The sequence below is a fragment of the Chenopodium album genome, chromosome 19 (assembly GCF_948465745.1).
Source record: "Chenopodium album chromosome 19, dcCheAlbu1.1, whole genome shotgun sequence".
Classification (NCBI taxonomy): Eukaryota; Viridiplantae; Streptophyta; class Magnoliopsida; order Caryophyllales; family Amaranthaceae; genus Chenopodium; species Chenopodium album.
In genome coordinates, this window is record NC_137852.1 from 1017921 (window position 1) to 1032618 (window position 14698).

A 14698-nucleotide genomic window follows, 5' to 3' on the forward strand; every position below is an offset into this window, starting at 1 on the left:
AGTTTGTTTTGTTGGAATGTGCCATCTTAATATATCAAAAACTTAACCACGATTCATGTTATTAACTTTGAAATATACTAATTAAGAAATGAACTCATGCAAACTCATATATTTGTATTAAATTTATATGTTTCTCATGTAGTTTCATTATGCGGAATATTAACTTTTTATAATTTAAATTACATAAATTAAAGTTAAAAATATGATCGATAAAATCATTGAAATAAAAGTTGCAAAAGTAACTAAATGAGGTGACTAATAAGAACATAAGGAATATAACAAACACTAGAATACTAGATCTCGGTATTATTATCAGGTATGGAGTGATAAGTAATCAAAGATAACGAAATTAGATCTTAAGTACTCCGTACTATTTCACTCAAGTTTAAAGACGTTAATCAACTAAACTAACTAAAATATCTAGTACTCCGTAGCTAAACACCCAATAAACAACTCAATACTCCGTATTACAGTATAAACTTCTAATACTACGTAGAATTTAAAACATTAATCAACAACGTTTAACAAAATTTTAATTTCAATATTGTAATCCAAAAAAGCAGGCGAAAACTCTAGAAAAAGAGAACCCAAAAAAAAAAAAAAAAATAGCGCGTAAAAGACAGACACACTCCAACTCTCCGACACAGTATAATTATAGATCTCAATTTAAATCAACGGCTATTATTCAACCTCCCCACCAATTTTCCATCTCATCATCTTAACTTAACATACACCGTCTTCTTTCTCTTTCCTTTTCTGTAATATTCTTTCTTTTTTCTCTCTCTACTTTCTCTCTCCTCATTTCTCTGAGCTTTCAGAACTCAGAAAATCCAAACTATTATAAACCCAGATTTCCTCGTTTAAAAATAAACAAAACCCATCAATTAATATTAAAAATGATGAAAAATTGAATAAATTTAGGTTTTCCCCTCATTTATCGCAGCTGAAATAATCGGATTTTGTGAGAAAAAAGGGGAAGAGAAAATATAGGGTGATTTTGGAGAGAGAAAATTACAAGGAGAGGATCGAGTTTGGATCCGGTTCAAGGTTATTCGAAGAGTCCATTTTTGTCTCTGTTAGTCAACGGATCCGACGTCGTTTCTTCAGATCGGTGATTATTTCGTCGGTATGTTTTCAATTTTTCAATTTTGTTTTTTTTGGGTTGGATTTTTCTCTGTTTTTATTTTAGTTTTTACTTCATTTAATATGAATTGATGATTAATTAGATACGAAGAAACTAATTGGAATTTATTGGGTTTTTTTATATAAATTGATTGAATCTAATATAATGACATTTAATGTGATTAATCTCACTCTTGATGAATATGATGATTATGATATGTGTGACAAGTTAATTGTATATAATTAGAGGGGTAAAGTTTTTAAATTTTTGTTGTGTAATTATGATTAATGAAATGGGGGTGATTAATTTTTATTTTGTATGAGTTAATTTATTTAGAAAATTCAATGATTTTGTTGTTGTTAGGTTATTATAATTTGATCTGAAGAAAAGGGTCATTTGGCTGAGGAGAGAAAAAAATGGCTCTTAGAAAGGCAGTAGGGCAGCTGAAAGACCAAACGAGTATTGGTCTGGCGAAGGTGTCTAGTGACATGGCACCGGAGCTCGAGGTTGCCATTGTTAAGGCGACGAGTCACGAAAATGATCCGGCTGATGAGAAGTATGTTAGGAGGATTTTGACTTTTACGTCGTATAATCGAATGTACGTGAATGCCTGTATAACATCTATCTCTAGGAGGCTTGGGAAGACCAAGGATTGGGTTGTGGCATTGAAGGCGTTGATGTTGGTTCATAGGCTGATGAATGATGGGGATCCTGTTTTCCAACAGGAGATCTTGTATGCGACTCGAAGGGGGACTAGGTTGTTGAATATGTCGGATTTTAGAGATGAGGCTCACTCGAATTCGTGGGATCATTCGGCATTTGTGAGGACTTTTGCTTTGTATTTGGATCAGAGGTTGGAATTGGTGTTGTTTGAGAGGAAGCAAGGGGGTAAGGAGATCAATGGAGGGGGTAGTGGTCACGGTGGTGAGATTGTCAGGTATGAGCCAAGGGATGATAAGTTCAGGTCCCCACCAAGTCGATATGATTATGATTATGGAGAATTTAAAGATGAACCTAGGATGAGGAGGACTAGGTCATTTGGGGATGTTGGTGAAGCCAATGGCCGAGAGGAAGACAAGGCTGTCACTCCATTGAGGGAATGGAAGCCTGAGAGGATTTTTGCGAAAATGAGTCACCTGCAGAGGCTTTTGGATCGTTTCTTAGCATGTCGGCCTACTGGAATGGCAAAGAATAGCAGGATGATACTGGTTGCCTTATACCCCGTTGTGAGGGAAAGCTTCAAGCTGTATGCTGATATCTGTGAGGTTCTTGCTGTTTTGCTTGACAAATTCTTTGATATGGAGAATGCAGATTGTGTGAAGGCTTTTGAAGCTTATGCTAGTGCTGCAAAGCAGATAGATGAGCTTGTGGCGTTTTACAACTGGTGCAAGGACACTGGTGTTGCAAGGTCGTCAGAATTCCCCGAAGTGCAAAAAATCACTGATAAACTCCTTGAAACCTTAGAGGAGTTTGTGAGGGACAGAACTAAGAGGCCAAAGACTCCCGAAAGAAAACCAGAACCTGAACCAGAACCCAAAGAGGAGGAACCAGTGCCTGATATGAATGAAATTAAAGCATTACCTGCACCAGAGGAGCCCGCTCCACCACCCCCACCAGCACCAGAACCTGAACCAAAGCCGCAGGTGACTGGGGACTTGGTTGATCTAAGAGAAGAGGGAGAAAGTGCAGATTCTCAGGGTAATAAGTTTGCTTTAGCTTTGTTTGCCGGAGCCGCTGAAAATGGGAATGGATCATGGCAAGCATTCGATAATAAAGAGGGGATAACCTCTGCGTGGCAAACTCCAGCTGCCGAACCAGGGAAGGCAGATTGGGAGCTGGCGTTGGTGGAAACAGCCAGCAATCTCACTCACCAGAAAGCAGCTATGGGTGGTGGATTAGATCCCCTACTTTTGAATGGTATGTATGATTCAGGAGTTGTGAGGCAACATGTGACAGCTACCCAGATGAGTGGAAGTGCCAGTAGCGTTGCAGCACCTGTAAAATCCGCAACACCAGTTTTGGCTCTCCCTGCTCCAGATGGTTCAGTTCAAACGGTTGGTGGAGACCCGTTTGCTGCTTCTTTGAGTGTTGCACCCCCTGCCTATGTACAGATGGCCGACATGGAGAAGAAACAGCACTTGCTTGTGCAAGAGCAGGTTGTGTGGCAACAATATGCCAACAGTGGTATGCACGGTCAAGCTACTTTGGCTAAAATAGGAGGACCTGCCTATTATACTCCTGGATCCAACTCAATGATGCCCGCTGTTAATCCAATGATGCCGGCTGTTAATCCAATGATGCCATATGGTCAATATGGGATGCCGCCACCCAATGGCTATTACTACAACCCCATCTAATTTTTGTGCCCATATATGTGTAGCTGACCTTTTTTCTTTTCCTTTTGTTTGTTTTTTAATTTTTTTTTTTTTTGTGATCCCGATGTTCATTGTATCACTTGTTTGTGATTATATGTTCACTTCTTCTCCATGGATAAGAGTCGGATGGAAACAAGAGAGTAACGGAGCAGAATGATTCGTGATTGGTAAAGTTGATTCCGGGAGGGGCATTGTCTTGTAGTATCGCACCTCTGATTTGTACTATTAAATTTTTTCTTGAACGTATAATACGTGTGAACAACACTATATCCATCGAGTCTTAGAGTGATAAAATTTTCCCTCTTATTTCACCTTGTATCCTTGTTGAGCAATGTATAAACTTATTTCATAACATATATGCTGATCTAGGGATGGCAATGGATCTGGACCTGACTCGGATCCGTGGATCTAGATCTGTTTTTCACGGATCTGGGTCTTCAAATTTTGGACCCAACGGATCCGGGTCAGATCCGGGTCAGATCCGGGTCCTGCTGACAAAAACGGATCTGGATCCGGGTCTAGCCCAGACACGGATCCAGATCCGTTTACCCGTTTTTTATTTTACATAATTAAAATAAAATAAAATAAATTGTTTGTTTTTTTATTTAAAATGTTGATGTTGTTAGTCGTGATAAAGATTAGCCCTTTCAAGAGATGAATTTTGGCTGCTCATATTGAATATATCATCGTATATTCGTATATGTAGTATCGTACTTTTTTCCGTTTATAATTTTTATTACAAAATATAAGTGTATAAGTTAGTTGCTTTGTGCTTTTAGATTAGGTGTATAACATTAATTAAGGTTGAAATTAATAACCCCTAACGGACCCAAACATTACATTTGTTGCAAAAAAATTAGGCAAAATATATTGGACCTATTTTGGACCCGGATCCGAATCCGGATCCGTGGACTCGTCGGATCTGGATCCGGGTCTTCATTTTCCAGACCCGACGGATCCGGGTCGGATCTGGATCCGGGTCCGGATAGACCCGGTCCATATCCGACCCGTTGCCATCCCTATGCTGATCAATTGTAATGCATAAAGCGTAGCGGAGTGCAAATTTGTTCAAGTAGAATGTCTCAATTCCTGAAAAATGGAAAGAAAGGAACACCTACAGGGGAAAACCGTGAGCGTGGGTGGTGACTCGTGCAACGGTCTAAGCTGCGAAGTTTGTGTGATTTATGAGGCCAACAGCCAACTGTAAATGCTATGATTGTGGTTGTAATGTTGCTGTGATGCGAATGAAAGCGTCGGTTGAAGGGAGACTCGCAGGAGTTGAGCTGTTTACCTAATTCAATTCTTTGGTTGAAAGAGCACGGTACCAACTTTATTGCAAAAGTAGAGTAGGACATAGGACAATGACAAAGTGACATACAGATTACAGAGTAGTATATAGCAATGTTTTCGTTGGTAAACGACTAAACGATATTGACCAAATAATGGTCCTGATTTCGGATTTCCTCATAGTTACAAACTTACAAACCCACTTGTTCGGCTTCTAGATTTTATATTTTTATAACTAAAAGATGAAAGTTGAATAAAGATGGAACATAAGAAAAGAGGCACGATTCGCACGAACCATCCAATACTTCCAACGTAGTCTTGTTGTGGGTGCTTGAAATGTTATGTCAACAATTCAACTTAGTTTGAATTTTGAAAGGTGGTAACTTGTAACACTTGTAAGTTTTGTAATTACTCCTATCATTCTTTATACAACATGGTGAACAAATGTTTAACATGATAGGATTTGATTAATGATATATGCCGAACCCGTGGAATTATGGGACATATACGAATATTAAAGATTTTCCTAGAGAAGATTGATGTAAATCTCAATTATGAATATTACGATCCTATTCTATTTACTTTATTTTTACTTACTACGTATTTAAAAAAAAAAAAAATTTATTTACTACTTCCTCCGTCCCCTATTGATGGTCACTTTTGTCATTTTTGGTGACTCAAAATATTAGTCACATTTGCTTTTTTTCAAGTACCATTATTATTATTTTTTACCAAAATTCTCTAACATTTGCAAAAATATTTGTGCAAATTTAACTTTCCCATGTAAATTTTACTTTCCCATGTACTTTAATTACTTTCTCTCTCTACTTTTTTGCATACCCAATGTAAATTTACTTTCTTTATTTCTCCTTAATTTCCGTGATTTTTTAGCAAAAGTGACCATCAATAGGAGACGGAGGGAGTAAGATAAATTAAGAAAAAATAGGTTTAGATTAGGGTTGATATGATATGATTAATCAAATTTAAATTTAGATTAGCTCATAAGTTTTTATTTTAATTAAATTCAAAGTGAACAAAACACACTGAAAGGTTAAAAGTTTGACTTCGATTAACTACGGATTTTAGAGAGTCAATTTTCTACTCCGTAAAACTCCCCACTTTTAAGGTTCGAGTTTAAACTTGTGAGAGTTTCCGACCACATTAACTTAAAACCTCAATTAGGCTAAATTACCCTTGTAAAATATCAATTTCAGTTTCATAAATCCTTTTTCTTCATCAACAAAACCCTAGAAAACAAATATCAATCACAAGCTCCCAAAACCACAAAAATGGCGGACGAAGATCCAGACTCTCTCACCCAATTAATCATAAACCCTAATTGGAGAAAACCCATCAATGGCCGCTTACCTCCAGACTCTCTCACCCAAATCTGGGCTCGTCTCCCCATAAAATCCCTCTACAAATTCCGATCCGTTTGCAAACTCTGGAATTCCCTCATTTCTTCCGACCCTCTTCTCTCCGATCTCCGCCACCAATTCCACCACTCAATTCCGCCGCCACCGTCGCCGAATCTCATCCTCTTCCTTCGCCACCTCCCGTATGAACCGGTCAAAGTTCCCGATCGCCCAGTTCATCTCTCAATCCGACCCTTTGAAGAACTCTTCCGGGTCGATCGTGACCCGATTACCCACTCCATCAAAAACGGGTTCACCCCTTACGTTGATTTCTCCCTCCAATTTCTTCCATCAAAGGGTCCGATTGTTTGCTTTGTTTCTGATCGGTATTTTTACCTTTGTAACCCTAGTACTCAGGAATTCCTTCGTCTTCCTCCGGGGCAAAATGGTAATTCCATCACCTCTAATGGTGGGTTTGGGTTTCTGGGTGATGAGAACAAGTATGTTCTTGTTGGATTAACCGGTGAAAAATGTGAATTCTTTGAGTTTGGACCGGGGTTAGCCGGTTCCGGTTGTTGGCGACAAATCAAACAGAGCTGTCCTGTTCAGGTGAAGCGGTTTGGGTTAATGGTGAACCGGGAGTTTTACTGGACCGTTGATAATGGACCGGGTTTTGCAGTGTGTTTGGATGTTAAGGAAGAGGAGTTTAGGGTAATTCCACCACCTCAAGGAAATGAAAATGAGGTTATATTATATGATTTGTTATATTTGGTTGAATTTAAAGGGTGTTTATGTGCTGTTGATATTTATTCAATTACTTCAAGAATGCAAATTTGGGTGTTGAATCAAATTGAAGGTGAATTTATTTGGAATAGAAAGTTTAACATTTTTATATCTGGCATGGCTAGAGATGTGGTGTATCCATTTTGTGATTATGAGGGTGAAAATGGGGGAGATATGGTGTTGTGTAATGAAACAAGAAGCAGGCTTTATAGTTATAATTTGAAGAACCGGAGTATTAAGCAGGTTTACCGGCCTAAGCATCGAACTAATGACCGCCTCGCTTTGTATAGTCCTGGCCTTTTCCCTCTTTCCAATTCTAGTTGAGATTTTTGGTTATGAATATTATGTCAGGAATTTAGGATTCATGTTATTTAGGGAACTTGATGTTTTTGTTCACAGCATTATTTTTGAGCATTGCGCCTTTGTTTCTCTGTACATTGAATTCGAGAAATGTTGAATTGAATAATTGTTACTCCAATGATGTTATGGAACAAAAGCCCTCTCAATGTGGACTTGTGTGATCAGTTCATTTTGGACAGGACATTTCTAGCTGGACTGGTATGCATGAAGCTGTGTTCATCTGTTCCTTCTGATTTGCTTACAGCAACCGCACATGTAGCCCTTGACATTGACATTGCAAGTTCGTGTGGCTCCGATGCCAATGGCTATGCTGTGACTGTCGAGCCATTAATTTCATGTCAATTGCTGGACTAAGTTCTTTATTGACATTGTTCAATTTGAGAATAGAAAGAAGCTCCTGCAAAAGCTTTTGCCAAAACGAGCCTTCTCTTGGCAGAGATATTTCTAACTATTTCAAGCATGAATAGCACTAGAAACTCATGTTCTTATACTTCGTATGTGGAGCTTTCATCTGTGTTTGAAATGATGTGTTTGTCACAATTATTTGAGTGAATATGTTCCTTGAAAAGCATTACAATGTCTTTGCTCTATTTCATGCTTAAACGCTGCATGAGTTGACATCTACCCTGATGGCCTGATGTGCAGCTCGAAGCTGGACAGGGCTCATAACATAATTGATAAAAGATTGGCGTGAAGTTATGAACCATTCTATATTTTTTGTATTTATTTTTACATTGTAATGGTTCTATTTCATTTGTGGGAGTAGATGATTTGCATTGGTGATGAATCACTTTCTTTTGCTTCTTGAAATTGTATTTGCTATGTTATTCTTTTATATTATCTTGTTTATTGAGGCATAACAACTCTGAAAGTGATGTATGGAGAAGTTGTATTTTGCTAGAGTGATCATAATGTCGACATTTTTACCAAATATGATGTGGCTTAAGCAACTGATCTTCCACTATACCAACTCCAAGAATCATTAGTGAGGCAGAGGAATATGTCTAGCAAGAGCAATCCTGCCTTTACAACTTGCTCGGAACACCCGGGCTTAGTTTCATCATGGGCTGAAGCAGTTGCTAGGTGTGAGCATCTCTGAACAGAAATCCTCGTCCGACTGCCTGCAAAGTCCCTGATGAAGTTCAAATCTGTCTCAAAACACTGGAACTTCCTCATATCTTCCCCATACTTCTCTCTCCTGCACATGCTTCATAATTCGAAGGATTCCATGCCCATCTCTGGCATTTTCCTCCGCAGAAGATGTGTTCCATCGCCTTATGCTTACCGGTTCCTTCCTGTTACTGATTCAGATATTAGTCTCCCATCATTTTCTGAGTCATCAAGCTCAACATTTGAAATCCCTGCATTAGCTGGCCTGGTTGTATCAATCTTGCAGTCTTGCAACGGGCTACTGCTCTACTACAGCATCAGTCCCAGTAATTCCCAGGTTCTGAACCTCCACGTTTGCAATCCTATAACTAGTCAATTGAGAACAATTCCAAACATTAAGAACTCCTTTCTATCGGCTTCTCTGGCTTTTAATCCACACAGTTCAAGCTATGGCTACAAGGTAGTTTCTGTACACACATCGTTATCACCCAATCATTATGTCCTCAAAATATATTCATCTGAGACAGGGTGCTGGAAAGATGTGGATGGAAGTAGTGTCAGGGTTCTAAACGATATGGCTCTCAGGAACGGAGTGTACTGGAGAGGCTCTATCCATTGGGTTTGTAGCAATGGGGACTCATTGTACTTGGAGGTTGATAAAGAGCGGGTTGCAAAAATGCCATCTCCTGTTTTCTCCAGGTCAGAAAGAGGGAACATGAAGTGTTTCGAATGCAAGGGGAAGCTGTGGTGTCTGTGGCATGAATACAGTGACATGACTTTGGATGTTCATATGTTGGACAACTATGAGGAAGGTTGGCTCATCAAGTTCACTTTAAATCTTGGAGATGTAACGAAAGAAAGTTACTTATCGGGTGCTTATCATCCTGAATTTGCAATTCTTTCTCTTATAGTTAGCAGAAAATGTAACGGAGGAGAGGAGAGAAATGCATGATGGTGGTTGTTCATGTCCCTGGTAAAATCTTGGGCTATGACCCGGAGGAGGGAACTATCATGGAGATGTGCAAGATCCCACTGATTGAAGGCGAGGCACCCGGGGAACGCCAATTTTATTGTGGTGATGCTTATTTATATAGTTACAGTTTGGCATGTGTGTGAAGGGTGATGCATAAATTTGATCAATATTCTTTGCTGACAGAAATTGTTTGATGTTTGTTCTAGTAATATACCTTAGTTGTTTAAATGTCATAATTGTTACTTCATGCAAGAATATGCTGTATAATAGTTAGTTTAGTTTGAGGAACTGCATGCTCTCTCAATGATCTTTTGCAAAAGACGATACATTATAAAGCAACAAATTATTGCAGATTGTTTCAACTCTTCCGAGTAGTCTCAGTAATACAACCCTTTTAACTGCATGCGAAATCAAATCTGTCTCATCTAGCTTTTTTAACCTTGTTGGATATTCCTTCAAAATCGATCCTTTAATTTGTAACGGTAAAAGCTAACCAATAAATTAACCCAATTGAGATATGAATATTATGCCTAATTTCTCAATGCCAATTCAAATTACACTATTAACGTGATGTAATATGGACAGAAGACATACGTAGTATGTACGCAGATATTTACATCTGAAAATTAGTGATGCAATATTAGTGAATGAGAATTTGGTGGGTTGCAAACTGTATTGCTATGTCTCCAAACTCTAGTATGAAATAGGTACTTTGTAGCAACAATGAAAATTGATAAGATGCCGATTACAAGAAAGCTCCTGAACCTCGACCAATCAGGACAGCTGATATCACAAATTACACCAATGGTAGCACCTAATATAGGTCAGAATGGTTGTTCAAACACATCATTTTCTTTCTAAAGATACCAATTAGTAAATTCTCCTTGAACACACGTCAAGATTGTCTGAAGATCCATTGTTTCCATGATATACAGTATGGCAATGTAAGAAAGAAGCAAAGCAGGATCCCTTCAGTATTCAGAACTCGGTTGGGGGCTTCAACCTAACAAGTCTTTTGATTCTTTCTTTGTCGGTGTTCTCCAGAACTCCCTGGATATGAAAGGGTGTTTGTGAATAAGTTTATCCAGAAATGTCTCTTGAATATCAATTCAGAAGTATAAAAGTGATCAATACGATGGCAAAAAAGTAATGAAGTCCTTACCGTCCAAACAATTTCGTCAAGGCATAAGCAGATCCTTCCATATTTGTCCAGGAACATGCGTTCAGTTGGTGGCTTTCCGCAGATATCCTTCAACGTCGAGGTAATTATGAATATAACTTCTGACACTAGAAAAATGCAATCACCAACATAAGTGCTGGGCATTTTCAACCAAAATACAAGGATGACAATTGACACATATTGTCACCGATCAAACATTTATCAGGTGAACATTTATCAAGCAAAGTCCTCTTTATTAAAGTAGTTGATAACAGATGCATATTTTTTTTTTTTTTTTATAAGGTTAATCACGGAGTAAATGTGAATATTTTTTATTCCCTTTTGCAACTTGTTACCAGGATAAAAAAGGCAATGGCAAGTTAGCAATACAAACTGCACCATACAGTGATCATTGTAGCCCAATTCTGACACAGAGAAAAGACGTATACTTACAAGCAAGTTCGTCATACTCATCCTTGCCAACAAGATAGATGTGAATGCCTCCAAGCACAGTATACACAATATACACTGACCTGCATGAAAATTAAAGCACAAAAAGAGAAAAGTGGAATCAATTATACAGAGTAAAATACAGCACAACAATACACCCATTATCCGACTTTGATGATACAATTCGAGTTCCTAGGTAGCAGGAAGGAATCAAGTATTCAGTTGCGTTGTTTAGACCTGCAACTAAGATGCTGAAAATGATGAAATGACATGTCTTCTCCAGTTATATTAAATCCATATCATAACTTATTCTAAATGAAGAATGTCTTTGTTCAGGTGAGTCAGAAATACAGGTCATATAACAGCAGGAAATTTATATTTTTACATATGGTGTTGAAAAGGCCATTGTTACTTCCAACATAGAACTTTAACTACTGCGCAATAAGTAACTCACTAAATTTTGCAAAAGGCAAAAAAACTTCAAATTATGATCTTCAGTACCCTCTAAAGGTAGATTCACCTTAACCCCAAACTATTGTTGTGTTAGGATATGAGGATTTGAAGTGAAAGGAAGGGAGGGAAAGTAATGGATTAATATACATTTTATTTGAGTATAGGATGGGGAAAGAGGAAGCGGGCAAATGGAAGAATCCAATATAGTTTCTTTTATAATAAACTAAATCCTTTCAAAGTAAAAAAGATTGGAGAGAAAACACAATCCCATTTATTCTTTCCTTCCCCTACCATCTCTTTCTATCCCACTGTTTCTTTCCACAAATTCACCATATAATAAGTGTTTAGAAAGACATGTAGGTAATAAAAAATTCACCCATAAAAATTCTAGCACAATAATAAAATGCATGTGTTTAACTATTAACAATATCATGAAACGTTTTATGAAATATTTGACTTTTGAAAATCTCTTGAAACCAGTTTTCATACGAATCGTACGATTCATGCCTATGTTATTTGGACCCTTCTTGTAATTAGAACATATTCTCTCACTATTGGGATTGAGGAATTCAAGTTCAAGTCATTAGAAACCAAAAATTCTTATCCAACCGCACCTAGTCCTAGTTTATTGCTCTAGTCTAAAGACTGTTAAGAGAATATTCTAATGATGTATAGATTAATTATCGCATTTTCTAACTTAACTTCTAATATTCCCGACAAACATTCCATCTATAGCATTCTACTTCTGAACTATTGATATGACATTAATAAAAAAAGAAACCTCCTATTCACATACGGCCTCACACGCAAGATTTTCCAGTAACCAGTTCCTTGTTCAGCATGAACAACAATCAAGATATGATAGCACCAAGATACAGCAATTTATGGGAAATTCTGAAGACATTTGTTTTAGCAGAAAAATTAGGATATCCTTAAACCTTTAAGACTCAGTAAAAAGGGCGTAACACAACATACTGAAATCTTGCAAATTTGAAATGATATGAAATCAAATGCATGTAGCAAGGGATGTACAAGCCTAGCTAGTCAGACAGGATAACATCACCATTGACAATAGGAGCAGCCAGGAAGTAATTTTCAAAGGGAAAATAGAACTCCAAATTCAAGCAAGTTATTGCCATGTAATCCACAGAACAATATTGATGTCACAGATACACGGAATAGAATTTCCCAGACTTTTTTCACTCTTAATTGTCTAAGACCAACACTCATAATAAGATGCTGGGCAATGGAGAAACGAACGACCATTTGACATGTAAAACATGTTAATAAGATTTGAATACCAAACATTTGCTAAAGAGAAGCCTCAAAGTTAGTCATAACTTGCACCAATAGGATGCAACGGCATTGTAAAAGCCTAAACGATATTGAATTGCAGTACGAAGCTACAATTTAGAATGTAAGCAGAAATGTATGCTAAATCTTATGTTATCACAACAGAAGTGCTACATACTTGTGTGAAGCAACAAAGAGCTCTTCATTCTTAGCATCCTTGAGATTCTCTGCACCCAACTTAACTAAGAAAGTTCGCCAATGCAACCGCTCTTCAGCAGGAACTCCATTGAACCTGAAATACAACGGGGGAGTGGCAAGCTTAATGAACACCAATGAATCACCTAAATCTACAATCGCGGTATCAGTGAAAGCATCAAAGCAGCATAAACTGAGGTTAAGTGGTTAACACATTTACACATGATTGCAGATCCTGCCAATTGAACTAACATTCTAACAGTTATCACAGATGACTTAGAAATCAAAAAAATCTAAACCCAGATCCCATAAAAGTAGCATAAATCATCTTTTGCACATAAAGCAACAGTTGAGACTTGATAACTTCAATCTTAAAAAACATAAAACCCCAAATTTATTCTCTTTAACATTAATCAAGCACAACTCTCATCAAAATCCCTAAATCAGCTCAAATTTAGTGAAATCCCACATTACACATCAAACTATATACTAGTACAAATTTGCAGGAAAAAAAAAAAATGGAAAATTGAAAGGATAGAATTGTGATTTAAGAGCAGATCAAAGCAAATCAAATACTGGGTATCCAGAAAAAATTGATAATTGGGAATAAACAGTACTTAAATTCAGCAAAACTGGGTAATTGAGATCGATAATCAAGATAAAAGGGAAGCAAGAAGCAGAAATCAGAAATGGGTAATTTGCAGATTAACAAAGAAGTAAAAAATTGAATACCTTTCAACGAGAATGTTGCCCTCGGAGTTGGAAAGTAGTACTGCCAGCAACATCTCTTCCTTTGCTCTGTTTTGGAAGAAACAAAACTGAAATTGAAAGAAAAAGAAGAATAGTGGTCAACTGAAAATGGGGTTTTATTTGGGAAGAATTGAAGGATGTTCAAATGAAGGGCCTTTGAGAAAACCTCCTTGCCGATTGAAAATTTTACAGTACTCTACTCACTGTACTTAATTTTTATTGGTCGATTTTTGATTTAATTTTATGTAAGTCAAACTTATTTAAAAAAATAAGATTTTCTGAATTGTTGAATTTTTTTATTTTCATAATTTAATTTCAAAAAAATGAAATTTTAAAAAAGAAAAATCATTTTAAAAGGTTTGACCAACAAAAATTAAAAATCGACAAATGATAACAAAGTATGATGATAATCATTTTAAAGATAACTACCATAGAAATAAAGCACCATAAAAATAAAGCCGATTCTCTCATGGTCTCATCGTAGATGGCGTACAAAGTCAACTTGAGACAATTTTTTTTTAAAAGAAGGAAATATAAAGAAAGAAAGGATAGTAAATTTACTTAGTACAGTAGTTAGTTAAAACTTAAAAGTGACTAAAAAAATGTGTTTCAAAAAAAAAAAAAAAAAAAGAATAAAAAACAATCCGCAAATAAATATGAAACAAGACTTTTATTTAAGGGTAATGCTATATGTAGCCCTAAGGGCTATATAAGAGCATTAAATACACTCTAGAAAATTGTATTAAATTAGGAATTCATGACAAAAACACGCGTAAATCAGTGTAATTAGTGTTTATATTTTCATGATTTCCTAACTTTTTACGGTTTTCTAGTACAAATTTAATGTTTATATGTAGCACTAAGGGCTATATATAACATTTTCCTTTATTTAAAGACTGTACAAGATCTTAGGGTTAAATACTACATGAATACTCATTTCTATTTTATAATAATCACAACAATTTGACTAAACCACGCATAAATACAAAACTTTGACCATTAATAATATTTGTAATTATGTATATTTATGAT

The 14698-nt window shown here is 36.7% G+C and overlaps 3 protein-coding genes and 1 pseudogene across 4 annotated transcripts; 3 read left to right on the forward strand and 1 right to left on the reverse strand.

Moving 5' to 3' along the window:
• Positions 1-685: 685 nt before the first annotated feature.
• Positions 686-3804, forward strand: LOC145594860 (putative clathrin assembly protein At4g32285 pseudogene; annotated as a pseudogene). The gene is made up of 2 exons (XR_014102883.1): positions 686-1126; positions 1487-3804. The product of XR_014102883.1 is annotated as a putative clathrin assembly protein At4g32285 pseudogene (transcript).
• A 2150-nt stretch (positions 3805-5954) lies between these two features.
• Positions 5955-7492, forward strand: LOC145595139 (putative F-box protein At1g46984). The gene has a single exon (XM_081651509.1). The coding sequence runs from the start codon at positions 6075-6077 to the stop codon at positions 7245-7247; it is 1173 nt and encodes a 390-aa protein (XP_081507635.1). The 5' UTR covers positions 5955-6074; the 3' UTR covers positions 7248-7492.
• A 1019-nt stretch (positions 7493-8511) lies between these two features.
• On the forward strand, positions 8512-9345 carry LOC145596062 (F-box protein At5g07610-like). The gene has a single exon (XM_081652494.1). It carries the CDS (start codon positions 8512-8514, stop codon positions 9343-9345), a length of 834 nt encoding a protein of 277 aa, XP_081508620.1.
• Positions 9346-10010: 665 nt separating this feature from the next.
• Positions 10011-13851, reverse strand: LOC145595167 (uncharacterized). Its single transcript, XM_081651541.1, has 5 exons — positions 13649-13851; positions 12900-13013; positions 10979-11058; positions 10529-10653; positions 10011-10416 (listed from the first exon to the last, which is right to left on the reverse strand). The coding sequence occupies exons 1-5, from the start codon at positions 13699-13701 to the stop codon at positions 10345-10347; spliced, it is 444 nt and encodes a 147-aa protein (XP_081507667.1). The 5' UTR covers positions 13702-13851; the 3' UTR covers positions 10011-10344.
• Between the last annotated feature and the right edge of the window lie 847 nt (positions 13852-14698).